At 40.2% G+C, this 16,689-nt stretch overlaps 1 protein-coding gene across 2 annotated transcripts in view; it reads left to right on the forward strand.

The window, feature by feature from the left end:
- The window catches only part of znf598 (zinc finger protein 598), a 49,438-nt gene extending 37,558 nt beyond the window's left edge, over positions 1–11,880 (forward strand). The window contains exons 10-11 of one of the 2 annotated variants that reach the window (XR_007264375.1): positions 7,722–7,857; positions 8,530–8,641. Coding sequence is in view for 1 of the 2 variants with exons in the window: in XM_020519904.2 (XP_020375493.2) it covers positions 7,722–7,857; positions 8,530–8,871 (478 nt within the window). In the remaining variant the exon portion in view is untranslated. Of the gene's footprint in view, positions 1–7,721; positions 7,858–8,529 lie in introns of both variants that reach the window. The other variant, XM_020519904.2, reaches the window with a different exon arrangement.
- Positions 11,881–16,689: the final 4,809 nt, after the last annotated feature.

Below are 16,689 nucleotides of genomic sequence, written 5' to 3' on the forward strand. Positions count from 1 at the left end.
ACTTCCTCTTCTGTAATTTGAGACATTTTCTAAACATCAGTATTTGTTTCCCTGAGTTTTTCAGCCTCCGCTTCTTTCTTTACAGCAAAAATGGACATGAAGTATTCATTTAACATCTCTCCTGCCTCTTGAGGTTCAACACAAAGATGACCTCTTTGATCTTAAGGGGCCCTTCCCTCTTGTAAAATCACCTTGGCAGGACTTGCCAAGTTTCTGTCATAGCATTGATGTCCCAATCCCATTTTCCCAAACATGCCCTGATTTCATGCACCTTCCTCATCTATTTTTCTAATTACTCTGCTAAATAAAATTCTGTTGTCCCCGCCCCACCCTGGCAAATTAGCTTACAGTCTCCTTTAATAGAATTAAGAAATCTTCCTGCTAAGATATTGGTCCCTTTCCAGTACAGGTAAAACCCGTCCTTTTTAAACAGGTCTTTCTGCCCCAGAAGAGATCCCAATGGTCCAAGAACCTGAATCCCTGAACATTATACCACCTCCTCAGCCATTGATTTATCTCCTTTTATCCTTTTTGTTCTTTCCCTCATTCAAGCTTGACACTGGCAGTGAGTCAGAGATTGCTACTTTTTGAAGTTCTGTTTGTTTTAATCTTCGACCTAACCCCTCGTATTTGTTCTGTAAAGCCTTAACCTTTTCCTTAACTATGTAATTCCTACCAATGTGTATGATAACTTCCAGTTTCACACGCTCCCCAATAACAATATGTATCAAACGTTTTGAGACTTCCTTAATCCTGGCACCAGGAAAGCAACATACGATTCTACATTCACGGTTATTGTCGCAGAATCTCCTATCTGTGCCCTTGACAGCAGACTCCTGTATAACAACTATTGTCCGAAATTTTGACAAACCCTTACTTTTCCCCTCTTTACCTACCCAACCAGCCACCACCACCTCTCTGCCTCTGCCAATCAAATCAAACCAAACCACCATCTTCAATCTTCTATTTTCCAATCCTGCTTCCTGCTGTATCCATCCCTGGGATAAACTATCCCATGATTGACTTAAATTGCAGTTTTCAATTCTGAATTCTCGTCTGTGTTTACCACATTCTTCAGCTCCTGATTTTCTTGATCACATCCACCCCTTGACTTTTACTGTAATCCCCATTAAAACCGTGATTTAATCATCTGCCTATTCCTTACTATTCCTTAATGTCTGCAGGACTTAAAAGGATATAGCGTGTAATGTATGTAGTCATACGTTGCCTGATCTGACCTATTTGAAAAGTGACCTGTCCTGCTGTTGTCTTATTCAAGTGCTCACTCTGAGCTGGAATGCAAATGGTATCCAAGGCCGTCTAAACCCCTGTCCCCTCGACTCCCATTTGCAGCAATGTCAGGTGGTCGTGGATTTCTTTGTCACTGAGATAAACTGCCTCTGGATGGGCAAAGTCAGCATGGTTTCATAGGTGGGGTGGGTTCGTGCCTGATGACCCTGTTAGAATGCTTTGTCTAACCTGCTCGTTGGATGTTATCTACTTGGACTTCAAGAAGGCCTTTGACAAGGTGCCACAAAGGAGGCTGCCGAGTAAGAAGAACCCATGGTATTTGAGGCAAGGTACTAGCATCGATAGAAGATTGGCTGTCTGGCAGAGAGAGGGGGATAAAAGGGTACTTCTCAGGATGGCAGCTGGTGACTAGTGAAGTTCCGCAAGGGTCAGTGCTGGGACTGCAACTTTTCACTTTATGCACTTAATGATCTAGATGAAGGAACTGTGGGCATTCTGGCTAAGTTTGCAGATGATACAAAAATAGGTGGAGGGATAGGTAGTACTGAGGAGGCGCAGAGGCTGTAAAAGGGCTTAGACAGGTTAGGAGAGTGGGCAAAGAGTTGAAGATGGAATACAACATAGGAAAGTGAGGTCATGCATTTTTGTAGGAAGAATAGAGACGCAGACTATTTTCTAAACGTGGAGAAAATCCAGAAATAAGTGCAAAGGGACTTGGGAGTCATGGCCTAGGATTCTATAACGTTAACTTGCAGGTTGAGTCAGTAGTCAGGAGGGCAAATGCAATGTTGGCATTTATTTTGAAGAAAAAATATAAAAGCAGGGATGTACTTCTGAGACTTGATAAGGCTCTGGTCAGACCACATTTAGAATATTGTGAGCAATTTTGGGCTCCATACCTCAGGAAGGATATACTGGCCCTGGGGCAGATCCAGAGGAGGCTCACGAGAATAATTCCATGAGTGAAAGGCTTCACATATGAGGAATATTTGAGGACTCTGGGTCTATACTGGATGTAATTTAGAAGGATGAGCGGGGATCTAATTAAAACTTACAGGATACTGAATGGCCTGGACAGAGTGGATGTTGGGAAGATGTTTCCATTAGCAGAAGAGATTAGGACCCAAGGGCCCAGCCTTGGATTAAAGGGAAGAACCTTTAGATCAGAGATAAGGAGAAACTTCTTCAGCCAGATGGTGAATCGATGGAATTCATTGCCACAGAAGGCTGTGGAGGCCAGGTCATTGAGTATATTTGAGACTGAGATAGGTTAATAATTCTTAAAGAGAACAAAGGTTATGGGGAGAAGGCGGGAGAGTGGGGTTAAGAAACTTATCAGTCATGATTGATTGAAACAGACTAGATGGGCCAAATGGCCTAGCTTCTGCTGAGTTATAGCTGTGATAAATATTCAATAAATTAGAAAAGTAGTAACCCAGTGTGCGTCTTCGGGCGCTGACTAACGACCTGTGGATCAGGAGTCCCGTGAGCTGTAAAACAGGTGCGCCAGGCTATGCAAGAATTGGAATTTGTTGCAACATTGTGGTAATAATTGTACTGATTGGAAAACTGCTGAAATAGGGACCGTTTGCGCACATGCAACCTTTCCTTTAAGTATCAGGAGTTGCAATGAATCTGATCCCATACTGGATGAGCAGAAATTTTCTATATTAAACACAGGGGAGATTGAAGACTTTTTTTTAATCCCACTAAACTTCATTCCCTGATTCCCCCCCCCCCCCCCCCCCTCCCTAGGATCAGTCAGGGAACAATCCTCTATTTGTAATTTTGGTATAACATTTGACCCTGTGAACATTTAACCAAATTCATGCCATCGTTCAGATTATTTCAGCTCATCTGCTCTCCATCCATAAATTTGAAGTTATCTAAAACTGTGGCTGAACTTGTACTAAGTCCCATTCTCTCATCACCCCTGTAGTCACCTTGGCTCATTGTCAAGCAGCGCCTTGATGATATTAAAATTTGTAACCTTGTTTGCAAATCCCTTTAAGCCCCAGCTCCTTGTTTTCGATACCTGTCATGGCTGCCAACCCTTCACATGTATGTGCTTCTCTCGAAAAAGCTGATTTTGAATTAGTCAATTTTTGATGGCTGCCTCTATTTCTTTGGCATTATGCTCTGGAATACTCTCCCACAACTTCCGGTGCCCCTCCCTCGCTATCAAAATGCAAAACATTAAAGCACAAGAATGTGCCCTTCAGCACACCATGTCTGACCATGATGTCATTTTAAAGTAATCCCATCTGCCTGGTCCTGGTCAATGTCCTTCTATTCTCTACCTGTCTGTCTGTCTAAATGCTTCTTAAACACTTCTATTGTGTCTGTTTCTACCACCTCCCTGGCAGAGTGGTCCAGGCACCTGCCACCCTTTCTGTAAAAAGAACTTGCCTTGTACACCTTAAACTTCCCTCTCACTTTAAAACTATGCCTCCTAGTATTTGATATTTCTATCCTGGGAAAGAGACTGTAACTGTCCACCCTATCCATGTCTGTCATAATTTGTACGCGTCTACCAGGTCACCCCCCTCAGCCTCTGACGGTCTAGCAAAAACATCCAAGTCTGTCCAATCTCTCCTTTTATAGCTAGTACACTCCAATCCAGGCAACATCCTGGTCAACCTCTTTTTCACTCTCTCCAGCTTCCACATCCTTCCTATAATGTGGCAACCAGAACTTCACACAATGCTCCAAATATAACCCATCTAAAGTTTTATATAGCTGCAGCGTGACTTGTCAAATTATATACTCGGTACCTCAACCAATTGAAGGCAAGCATGCTGCCTTTATCACCATATGCACTTGTATTGCCATTTTCAGGGAGCTATGGACTTGCAGCCCAAGATCTCTTGGTATATCAATGCTCCTAAGGGTCCTGACATCTACTGTATACCCTAAGGAACTACCACTTACCATATTTGACCAAGCTTTTGACCACCTGGTCTAATACCTTCTGTGTTTTAGTCTCCATACTTTGTTTATGGAATAGAAACTCTTCATAGAATCCCCTGGAGTGTAGAAAGAGGCCATTTTGCTCATACAGTCTGTACCGACACCCACCTGCCCAAGGAGCATCCCAACCCCAACCTATCTCCGTATCCCTGCATTTACTATGGCCAATCTACCTAAACTGCACATCTTTGCAATGTGGGAGGAAACCCACGCAGACATGAGGCGACTGTGCAAATTCCACACAGGCAGTCACCCAAGGCTAGAATCAAACTCAGGGTCCTGGTGCAAACCACCATGCAATCCTTAAGTAATGTTCTTTAGCAGTGTTCTTGTGAAGTGTTTCATTATGTGAAAGACACTATATAAGTTGTTGATGATGACATCTTGGGGCCTGGTTTACTGCAAATTAGGGCACAGCCTGCATTTGGACTTCGGAAGCAGTTGGTGCATTCCTGATCTCCACTGTTGTTTGCGTGATGAAAGATATTGAATGGAAGCCAGGTGCATTGCCATGACACAAGATTTGCCCAGCTGTATTTCATGTATGATGTCCACTCATCAGTATTGAGAGAGACTTTGGTCAAAGCCATGTTTTAAAAATAAGTTGCAAATCTGGAGTACTATAAATGGAAATCTAATGGGCCCACTGGAATTGTTTTTTAACTGCGAGGGCTTGTGTGTTTCCCTCAATTGAAAACCCAGACAGCCTCCCCAACCCACCCATGGTGGGAGGTACTTCGAACATTCTACTAATTCTAAAGAATACAGAGAAGGATTCAATTACCATTACTAGAAAAGTAGTATCAGACCAACTAATGAGGCCAAAGCAAATAAATCCCCTGGCTCTGATGGGCTTGCATCCTAGGATCCTAAAAGCAGTAGCTGCAATGATTGTGGATACAGTGGTTATAAATTTCTAAAATATTTCAGATCCTGAAGAGAAGTACCAGAGGAAAATTGCCAATGTGACACCTGAATATGCCCTGTGATGCTCAAAAAGAGTGAGGCATAATGTGGGTACTTAGATGCCAATTAGCCTAACACCTGTTGTTGGTAAAGTATTGAAATCAATTGTTAAGGAAGTGTAGCAAACATTTTATTAACTGGCACCCATGGGACCAGGAATGTACTGGTTGACCAAGAGGTCTACATAATCAATCAGTGTAAAAACATATTAAGTAATCTAATATTTTGGGGGTATATATACAACTGTTACACTTTTTATAATATAAATCACTTAAATAATAATGTAAACGTTGCCTTAAATAAAACATACTAGCAGAGAGCTTCTCACTCTTATTCTGAACTGACTCTTCTCCCATTAAGAAGATCATGATAATACCTCAAATACCAGAAGTTTATTGTATATGATTTTTGCAGGTTTATCAAATGTGCTGGTTGATGAGGTGTCGGTTAAAACAAAGTTTGCTGTAATAGAACATTTTGGAAAATCAAAATCCAAGCACACAGAGTCAACGTGGTTTCATAAAAGGAAATCTTGTTTGACTAATTTATTAGAGTTCTTTTGAGGAAGCTTCAACCAGTTAATGTTGTATTTGGACTTCCAAAAGGCATTCACTAAAATACTTCTCAAAAGGTTAAGTCACCAGTTCATGGTGTTGGAGGTACTATGTTAGCATGGATAGAGAATTAGCTAATGGGCAGAAAACAGCAACTGGGGTAAGGGATTCTTTTTCAGTTGGTAACCTGTGACCAGTGGAGTTTCACAGGGATCAGTGCTGGGACCACAGTTGTTTACAATATATATGAATGAACTGGAGGAAGGAAGTAAATGTAATGTAGGTTTAGTTGCAGATGACACAAAAATAGATGGAAAGGCAGGTTGTGAGAGGAATGCACAGTTCATAGAGATAAGAGAACAGAAGTACAGTATCATTTAAATGGAGGAAAACTGCAGAAAATCTGCAACACAATGGAACATGTGGTGTACTTGAGCATTAAACACAAAGCTAGCGCACAGGTGCAGCAAGGAATCAGGAAGATGAATGGGATGTTGGCTCTTATTTCAAGAGGGTTGGAGTATGAGTGGAGAAGCCTTACAGCAACTGTAGAAGGTGCAACCACATCTGGAGTACTCAGCAATTTTAGTCCCCTTATTTAGGAAAAAATATCACTGCAGGCAGTTCAGAGAAAATTCACTAGGATGATCCCTGGAATGGAGGGGTGGTCTTATTAGCAAAGGCTAAATAGGTTGGGACTCTACTCATTAGAGTTTAGAGAAATGAGAGGTGATCTCATTGAAACATATTAGATTCTTAAGGGGCTTGACAGAGTAATTGCTGAGAGGATGTTTTTTCTCATGGGATAGTATTGAGCCTGAGGACAGTCTCAAATTAAGTGGTGCCAATTTAAGACATGAAGAATTTTTTTCTCCCAGAAAGTTATGTGGGGCAGAGTCCTTGTGTGTATTTAAGGTTGAGCTAAATGGATTCTTGATCAGGAGAATCGAGGGTTATGGAAAAATGCAGCAAAGTGGATGTATAGTGTGTCGGATCAGCCGTGATCCTGTTGAATGGTGGAGCAGGCTCAAGGGGTAGAATGGCCAACTCCAGTTCCTATTTTCTTAGTTTTGTGTTACTGGTTCAGGTCGTAAATTCATTGCTCAATATCGGACTGAGCTATTACAGATATCCCTGATTTAATCTCTTGTTTCTGTTGGAGTGTGAGCAGATCTGATGGAGGATATTTATATCTCATTTCTGTTTGCTGCCATGTTAACACTCCTAGCTCTTTTTATCTGTCTGGAAATGAGAGGCTTTATAAGAGTAGAATTGGAATTAGCTGTGATGCTTTTCACTGTTGAATAACTTGTCTACACATTGATCCTGAATATCATTTCAGGAGAAATGCTTCAGCTACTGGCATCCAAAATCCTGAATTCAAGTCCAAACTTGTTTTGCAGGTGTCTGTTTATTCTCTCATTTGTAGTAAGATTTTACTGGTGATTCAGATCTGTCATTTCGTAACGTAGAGATTTTGAAGATCTGAGACTGGTTGCTTATTGAGTGTAGAATTTACTGGTGTTGCGCTATTTCTAGGGTGCTTCAGAGCTACTTAGTGGTACAGTGTTAGCACAAGCTATGCAAGTGGACCCACAGTTCATTGTATTATAAAATGTTTTGTATGTATTCTTGTACTAAATACAAGATGTAACTCCTAGTTCTTCCACATCTATTTGATAAAATTTTGTGATGTTTTTTCCATTGGAGCTTGTAATCTGATTTAAATTGTAATTCCAATTCAAGGGCTCATTCTAGTGGTAGAAGGAATTAAAGTAGAAAATGATTTGCATTAATGTTTGTGACTTGCTTGTGTGGCCTTCACCCATGTGTTGGTAATAGCATACTATAGTGCTAAACTGATATCTAATGTTTTGGGTGTGATCACGGGGAAGCACAGCACTGGAAAGATGAAACTAGAAATGACTCTTCTGTTTGATCTGTTTTCACCAAAGTAGTTCTTAATTTGTTTCAATGTAGATCTTCAAACATTTACCTCCTTCCTGAGAACTTTAAGCAGAGGAATGTTGAACTAATTCAATCAATAAATACAATTTTGCACAATGATGAAACAAAATTCAACAAATTCAAGACGCAGTCTGGACATTTCAGACAGGTAAGATGCATTAGCAAAGGTGAAATAATGATGATGGAGGAGGGTATTCTTTTCCAGATTCTTCCTATTCATGAAAGGTGTGGCAGCATAGAATTTTTTTTTGCTGACTGGATTTTTATTGTTTCATAAAAATAGACTAACATGTTTTGAGTCAAATACTAGGAATTAACTGAAGTTATAACAAATGACCAGTTTTCATTTTTATAGCTGTCGGGTGTAATTTGTTTTATGTCCAAGCTACCTCAGTATCTTTTAAATGTGTCTTTTCCTTTTTTTTTGCACATTACGGATGTTCAGATTGAGCAATGGATGAGTTTTCTAATTTTGGGTCGTGAATAGCACAGAAATTTTCCAATAATCAACTGAAATGCAAGCAAATCAAAAGTAACACTCCCTAGAGTACTATTTCAGAGGCACTGTTGCACCAATACAATTACTACCTTTTATGATAGGAACCTAGTAGAAATGTTTTGGCTTTTGTGTTGTCCTTTTTAACTCCTTTGACTCTGCACTAAAACAGTTGCTTGCTCCAATCAGTCAGTTTGATAGTTATTTGATTCCTAAGACGACTTCTCTGCTCTGATCAATGGTCTGTAGATTGTTCTTAAATTATTCAATATCTGGTGAACTATGGTTTACTTCCATTTTTACATCACTCTCTTGCATTCACAGGGTCAAATTTCTGCTGCAGACTATTATAGGAGTTGCAGAGAACTTCTGGGAGAAAATTTCTTGAAAATATTCAACGAACTGCTGGTTTTGCTGCCGGATACAACCAAACAGCAGGAGCTTCTTTCCGCTCATAAGGACTTGAGAGACAAGCAAGGTCCAAACAAGTCAAAAAAGAACAAGAAAAATGCATGGCAAACAACCATGAACTTGGACTTTGACTGCCAGGTGTGTCCCACATGCCAACAGGTGCTGACTCAGAAAGACTTTGCCACCCACAAGACTTCACATTTTGAGGATGATGAGTTTCCTACTCTCCAGTCTGTGAGCCGAATTATCAGTTAATAATCAAGACAAATATTCCAGATCTGAGGAAAGACTTACTCGACCATATAGAGTAATGGTGCATGTAGATGGTATTGCTATTTACAGGCATGTGTTGCTTTTAAAGGGAAACGTGGGAGAAATGTAGTATAGTATGTAGCTGAGAGGAAGGAAGTGATTTGTGTGTGTTAGGGAAGTATTATTACAGTATCTAAACCTGCTGCTATACTACAGTGGAAAGAGAAAGGTGATGTATTGTTTCACTTTTTTTGAACGTTTTTGAAACTACTATCTACATCATTTTGCAAACATCAGTACTGAAGAAGGGACTTGACAAAGTATGTCCTTAGTTCCAGGATGTTGCATTTGAAATTGGCTGTTGAAGCATCAAATCTGTGCAAAAGTTTTGAATTAACAAAATTGGACATCAAAACAAAGTGAATATAATTGAAATTGACCCTATAATTAATGCAAAATATATTGTAAGTAGTTTGATTTGCAAGCAGCATCCTGCAGCATCTTTTCCTATCCCTCAAATGATTGAGTTTCCCATTTGACAGTCTTTAAAATTTAAAATCCAGGGTAAAATACAAAGATTTAGAAATTAGTTAAATGCAGGATATTGCATTGCTATAATCCAATTTTTCCTGTTTAAATTGGTCATTCCTGAGCTACAGAATGACACTTTCTCTATTTAAATAGCAGGTCATGCCACCAAAGCAGTGAATTAATTTTGGTTCCATTATTGTAAGTTGCATTGTGAAATGGCAATAATATTTAGGCTCCTGGGCCTTCTAAAACTTCATGTCTTTTGTTAGTTGTGAAGCTCAGTTAAAACAAAAAGCAGTGACCATGTTGATGAAAGGATGGCAATATAAATATGCCAGTGTGGCTCTCATCGTATTTATCAATAGCTTTGAAATTAAGCCTTGCTAACTTGGCTTAAGGAAATTAAATTAGGATAAGTGGCACAGACAGTGTCATCCTGGAAACCTGTCTGTTTTCTGGTGTTCATGGTAGGAATGGTTTTATTTTTCTTGCAACTTAGTTTGATACAGGAAGAGTTTGATCAATGATAGCACTCATTTACTACCACCTAAAAGATTTTACTGCAGTGGTTGATTTTAAATGAAAGTTTAAGGCAGCATGTATCTGTTCATGTCCATTTCTGCTAGCAATCACTTTATTGCCACTTTTCTGTTTCTCTATCCCGTTCATGTTCCATGAACATCATCTGCCCTTATCTTGTCTCCTGTAGTTGGTTACTGTTCATAATCATCAGCGAGCTGTTGAAGTAGGGCTCGTTACCGCATAGTTCAATCCTTTTTTCCACTCGCTGCCTACATATCTGCCCCTCTGGTAACTACTTAAATTATAATTAGAAGCTGTTTCACACATTCTGCTGAAGGCATGAAACCCATTTCCTAACTGTTGGCTTGACTGAGGCCAGTTTAGCCAGAACTACTTGTGGCTTCCTTGGTCTAAATGCTAGTTACATTTTTGAGGAAACTCACTGACCCATCATTTGAGTTTTTCAGTGACTTTCAAACAAACTCATTCACCAACTACTTTGTAATGCAGTTTCTGACTTGGTAGCTCTACCCAAGTAACAATGACAAAATTATCCTTGTATTTCAGTGATCAATATTTCACTCAGGTTGGATGAGAATAGACGTTTATTTGGTAGTTTATTGGCCAGTTTATGCACCATATTCTTTATTGATCTTATCACTGAATGACATAGTGATACAATACACTGTGATTTGATTTTTTTTTTTAAATTTGTTGACTGGGAGTACATATTCAACTTTGTTTGAAAGGGTTATGTATGCTGCATTATGTGGTGCTTGATGGTTTTAAGTTTGGGGCTATCTAAGAATTCTGTATTCTATTTTTAAAAAAATGAGCATCAGATGTGTAGTTAACAAGGTAACGTGCAATATTGAGGACGTGGACAGTGTGTAAAGCATTTCTCATGAGTGTTAGTCTTATACATTCATTGGGAGATTTTTATGGCAGCATTTAACTGCAGTAGGTATTCTACTAAAGTAACCTGAATCTGTGTACGTGTGAGTTGTAACCACTTCAGTCGTGGTCTGAGTCACTGAACATCACCAGTAATAAAATGGCACCACATTAAGTCACAACAATTAACAATCATCACTGATTATTGTTTTATTCTGACATTATCTGTTTGTATTTGGATTAAGTACCAAGAGGTGCAGAAATGAATTGAATGCCCAAGTCAATGGAACAAATATTTAAAGAACTAAACATACCTATGTGAATATTCATTATTAGCATAGCTTGGGTTCAGAACTGATGAATGTTGTCTTGAACAAATACTGTTTGAGCATAAAACTTGGAGGTCCAGTTTTGTTTTTGTTCTTAAAATACTAAAGTAAATGGCAACAAATAGGCTAAAATAAAAGGCTTAAAAGCATACGTTTTAGTTTAGAAAATTGCTTTTATGTGATGGGAGGAGATGTAAATGAAATTGTTTGGATGCAGATAACCACATTGCATTTTCAATCTGGGCTGCAGTAGTATTAATGTTGAGGCGTATCTAGGCAATTTCTGGAGCTTAGACTTGTGATTCTGTAGGCAGCTGATAACATCTTAAGGATACAATATATTAATAATTTGTTTTTGGTGCAAAGGAACAACGTGCTTTCTGAGCTTTCATAAACCTAATTTAGTTTTCTGCTTTCTGTTCAGTAGGAAATTTGAATTAATTGTACTTTTTTTTATTAAAGTAGCCTCCAAGCTAAGATGACATGCGGATATATACTCTGCATTGTTAGTTTTAATGGACTTGAACCATGTTATGCTACAGTTATTGAATACCTGTACATTTATTGCATTTGGTTCTGCATTTGTACCTGTATCACTGAAATATTTATACCCATGCAATTCCTGCATTCAATGAATGTTTGGCTGAGCACTAGTAAGAGTAAGTTTGCCTCAAAAGAACCATATACAGTATGTCCTGGAATTTTTGAAGGGTGCCAATAAAAAAATTTATGCAGTAAAAGTGTTCGATCAAAGCTGCATTTTTACACTCAGTTCTATTTCCAACATTGTAAGAGCAGCATTAACAAACACAAAACCAATTTGATACAGGTCATTTATAATCAGTCAGCACAGCTTGCATTTATAACAGTGTATTTAATGTAGAAAGATGTCCCTGTGCATTTCTTCTTCCTGCCTGTGATTGGGTGATGTTTTGCTGCTTCCTGTGGAACTTTTCTTTTAATGTGCATTTTCTCTGAAATGCCAGTGACTAGATTATCCAAACTCTAATGACTTAAACACAAACATTTGTATGCATTTTGAGGTGTCATCAGTAATGTTTTCTATACTCATTGTAAAAGAGGCTACAGAATCTACAGTTTGGATCTGAAAATGCATTGTTACAATAGTCAAGGTTATATCATCATAATGAGTTTTGAGAGCTGTCTTTTAGTCATTGATCCACTGTGTAAAAGGTTCAGAAGGGCCACCTGCTGTTTTATTTTGTACATTGTCTTCCAGACTTCTAGAAGCTGGCCTTATTAAGGAAGTTCCAACAATGCATTTGAGTCATTGTCTGTCTGTTTTTTTGGGTATGCAACTTTTAAAGAAGATCAAGGGGAATAGCAGAAGCAGTATGCTAGAATTTACAAAAGCTATTTGTAAGATCCTGGGCCGCCTTTCAAAAGAAAACTAATCTACATTAATGTCTTAAAGGAAAAGACCTCCTGTAAATCAAGTTTGCTGACGATTTGAAGCAGGTTAGAATGTAAACTGAGGGGATGTAGGCCACAAGGAGTCTTAGGCTGTGAGTTGGCGAAAAGGTGGAAAAATATAACATGCAGAAGTGAGATGATTTACTTTGCTCATAATATTAAAATTAATTTTTCAAAGTGTGTGAATACTTAAATGTTGATTTAGTCAAAGGTCTAGAGCACTGAAAATGAACACTTTTTTTTAGCCTGTCAAAAAAAGCCTAACTATTCAAATCCCATCTTCCAGCACTTGGCTGTAACCTGGGCATCATGAGTGCACATCTAAGTTTTCGTAAAATATTTAGGATTTCTGCTTCTGCCACCCTTAAGGCAATGAGTTTCAGATTCCCACCATCCTCCCGGTGAAAAATATTTCGCTCTCATCCACTTTAAACCGCCTGCCTCTTACCTTTAAATCTATGCCCCCTGGTCATTGATTCCTTTACCAAAAGAACAAAGTTCCTTTTTGTCTACTGACTCTCTGCCCCTCAATTTTATGTGCTAATCATGTCTCCCCTCAGTCCCTTCTGTTCTAAGGGCAACCACCCTAGTCTATGCAATCTGGCTTCATAACTGAAACTCACCAACCCAGGTAACATCCTGGTAAATCTCCTCACCACCTTCTCCAATGCAGTTACATCTCTCCTAAAACATGGATTTGTGAACAGCAACACTCCAGCTGTGGCTGAACCAATGTTTTATACAGTTCAAGTTGGGGGTTGATTTGTTCAGTTGATTTGTTGGCTGGTTTGTAATGCAGAGTGACACCAGCAGCACGTTCAATTCCTGTTCTTTGAGGAAGTGACAAAGTTGATAGATGAGGGAAGGGCTGTAGATGTCATATACATGGACTTCAGGTAAGGTGTTTGATAAGGTTTCCCATGGTAGGCTGATGGAGAAAGTGAAGTCGCATGGGGTCCGGGGTGTACTAGCTAGATGGATAGAGAACTGGCTGAGCAAGAGGAGACAGTTGTAGTGGAAGGGAGTTTCTCAAAATGGAGAACTGTGACCAGTTGTGTTCTACAGGGATCTGTGTTGGGACCACTGTTGTTTGTGATATATGTAAATGATCTGGAGGAGGGTATAGATGGTCTGATTAGCAAGTTTGCAGATGACACTAAGATTGGTGGAGTAGCAGATAGTGAAGGGGACTGTAGGAGAATGCAGCAGAATATAGATAGATTGGAGAGTTGGGCGGAAAAATGGCAGATGGAGTTCAATCCAGGCAAATGCATTTTGGAAGATTCAATTCAAGAGCGAACTGTGCAGTAAATGGAAAAGCCCTAGAGAAAATTGATGCACAGAGATCTGGGTGTTCAGGTCCATTGTACCCTGAAGGTGGCAACACAGGTGGATAGAGTGGTCAAGAAGGCATACGGCATGCTTTCATTCATCGGACAGGTTATTGAGTACACGAGTTGGCAGGTCATGTTACAGTTGTATAGGACTTTGGTTCGACCACATTTGGAATACTGCGTACAGTTCTGCTCGCCACATTACCAAAAGGATGCTTTGGAGAGGGTGCAGAGGAGGTTCACCAGGATATTGCCGGGTATGGAGGGCGCTGGCTACGAAGAGAGGTTGAGTAGATTAGGATTATTTACATTAGAAAGACAGAGGTTGAGGGGGGAACCTGATTGAGGTCTACAAAATCATGAGAGGAAGAGACAGAGTGGATAGCAAGAAGCTTTTTCCCAGAGTGGGGGACTTGATTACTAGGGGTCACGATTTCAAGGTGAGGGGGGAAAATTCTTTTTAAGGGAGATATGCGTGGAAAGTTCTTTACGCAGAGGGTGGTGGATGCCTGGAACGTGTTGCCAGCGCATGTGGTAGAGGCAGGCACGATAGCGTCATCTAAGATGTATCTAGACAGATACACGAATGGGCAGGGAGCAGAGGGATACAGATCCTTGGAAAATAGGCGACAGGTTTTGATAGAGGATCTGGATCAGCGCCGGCTTGGAGGGCTGAAGGGCCTGTTCCTGTGCTGTAATTTTCTTTGTTCTTTGTTCTTTGTTCCTGCACTGGCTGAGGTTGCCATGAAGTCCTGCCTCAACCATGCCCCTTGTCTGAGGCATGGTGACTCTTGGGAGTAATTCATCATCAGGCATCTGTTTCAGAGGGCAGCCCTATGGCCCTTTACGACTCTGGTGCCTTACTTACAGTTTTAAGATAATCTCCCAACTATTGAACTCTATGCTTTGGCAAATAAAGGCAAATATCCATTATGCCTCGTTTAACTACTAGATCTAGCTGACCTATTTAAAGGATTGGTGGACATGGACAACAAGATCACTATGATCCTCAGTGTTTCGAAGGGTCACATTCATCATGTATTCCCTTGCATTGTTTGATAACTGATGCATTGGGGCAGGACAATTATCTGGATTGAATTCCATTTGCCACTGATCAACTTGTCTATCTCCTCCTGTAATCTAAGGCTATCCAGCATACTATTTACAACCTCACTAATTTTCATATACAAAGAAAATTACAGCACAGGAACAGGCCCTTCAGCCCTGCAAGCCTGTGCCGACATGCTGCCTGTCAAAACTAAAACCCCCTACTCTTCTGGGGACCATATCCCTCGATTCCCATCCTATTCATATTTGTCAAAATGCCCTTTAAAAGTCACTATCATATCTGCTTCCACTACTTCTCCCAGCGGTGAGTTCCAGACACTCACTACCCTTTTTTTTTAAAAAAAGAAGTGTCTTGTATCCCTCACACCTTAAACCTATGCCCCCTAGTAACTGACTCTTCCACCCTGAGAGAAAGTTTGACTGTCCAGTCTGTCCATGCCCTTCATAATCTTCTTCATATCAGGTTGCCCCTCAATCTCGGTCGTTCCACTGAGAACAACCCAAGTTTCTCCAACCTCTTCTCATAGCTAATGGCCTCCATACCAGGCATCATCCTGGTAAATCTTTTCTGTACCCCCTCCAAAGCCACCACATCCTTCTGGTAATGTGGCGACCAGAATTGAACACCATATTCCAAATGCGGCCTCACTAAGGTTCTATAAAGTTGCAACATTGCCTGCCAATTTTTAAACTCAGTGCACTGGCTGATGAAGGCAAGCATGCCGTATGCCTTGTTGACTACCTTCTCTACCTGCCTTGTCACTTTCAGTGATCTGTGTGCCTGTACATTCAAAGCATCCTTTCACTGCTACCCTTTGTCTTCTATGACCAAGCCAGTTTTTTTTTAATCCATCTTGCAAGCTCACCTCTGACCTCTTGCGACTTTACCTTCTGTATCAGACTGCTATGAGGGACGTTATCAAAGGCCTTACTGAAGTCTTCCCAATCAACACTCCTACATTCAAGTCTAAATCACTTACAAATACCACGAAAAGCCAGGGTCCCAACACTGATCCCTGTGGAACCCCAGGCATAGGCTTCCAATTACAAAAGCACCCCCCAACCATCACCCTCTGCCTCCTGCCACTCAGCCAAATTTAGATCCAATTAACTAAATTTCCTTGGATCCCATGGCTCGTAACTTCACTATCTGTGCTCTATGTTTTGTCAAAAGCCTTGCTGAATTCCAAGTAGACTACATCAACACATCTGCACACTTAGTCACCTCCTCAAAATTCAATCCCATCAGGCAAGCATGACCCCCCCAAAAAAAGTATTGGTTCTTTATTAATTGTTGTCTCTCCAAGTGCAGATTAGTTCTATCCTCCCAGAATTGCTTCCAAATGTTTACCCATCACTGAAGTCAGTCTGACTGGCCTGTAGTTTCCTGGTTTATCTCTTGCTACCTTCTTGAATAACAATATCATGCTGGCTGTCTTCCAGGCTCCTGGCATGTCTTCTGTGACCAAGGTGGAATTGAAAATTGCCAATGGCCCGGCTATTCAACAACCCAGCATACATTTCATCCATCGTTTTGAGGGTTAACTCATTTTAAGCCTACCCAATCACTCAACCTCCCTCTTTCTATGCTAATTTTCATTATTTCACGGTTCTTCACAATGGTTTCTACTAGCTTATCCCTCTGTCACTGGTGAACACCAACACGCAGTATTGATTTAGAACCCTATCTCTGTCTTCTGGATCCAAGC

Source organism: Rhincodon typus, chromosome 21 (genome assembly GCF_021869965.1).
Source record: "Rhincodon typus isolate 14 chromosome 21, sRhiTyp1.1, whole genome shotgun sequence".
Classification (NCBI taxonomy): domain Eukaryota; kingdom Metazoa; phylum Chordata; class Chondrichthyes; order Orectolobiformes; family Rhincodontidae; genus Rhincodon; species Rhincodon typus.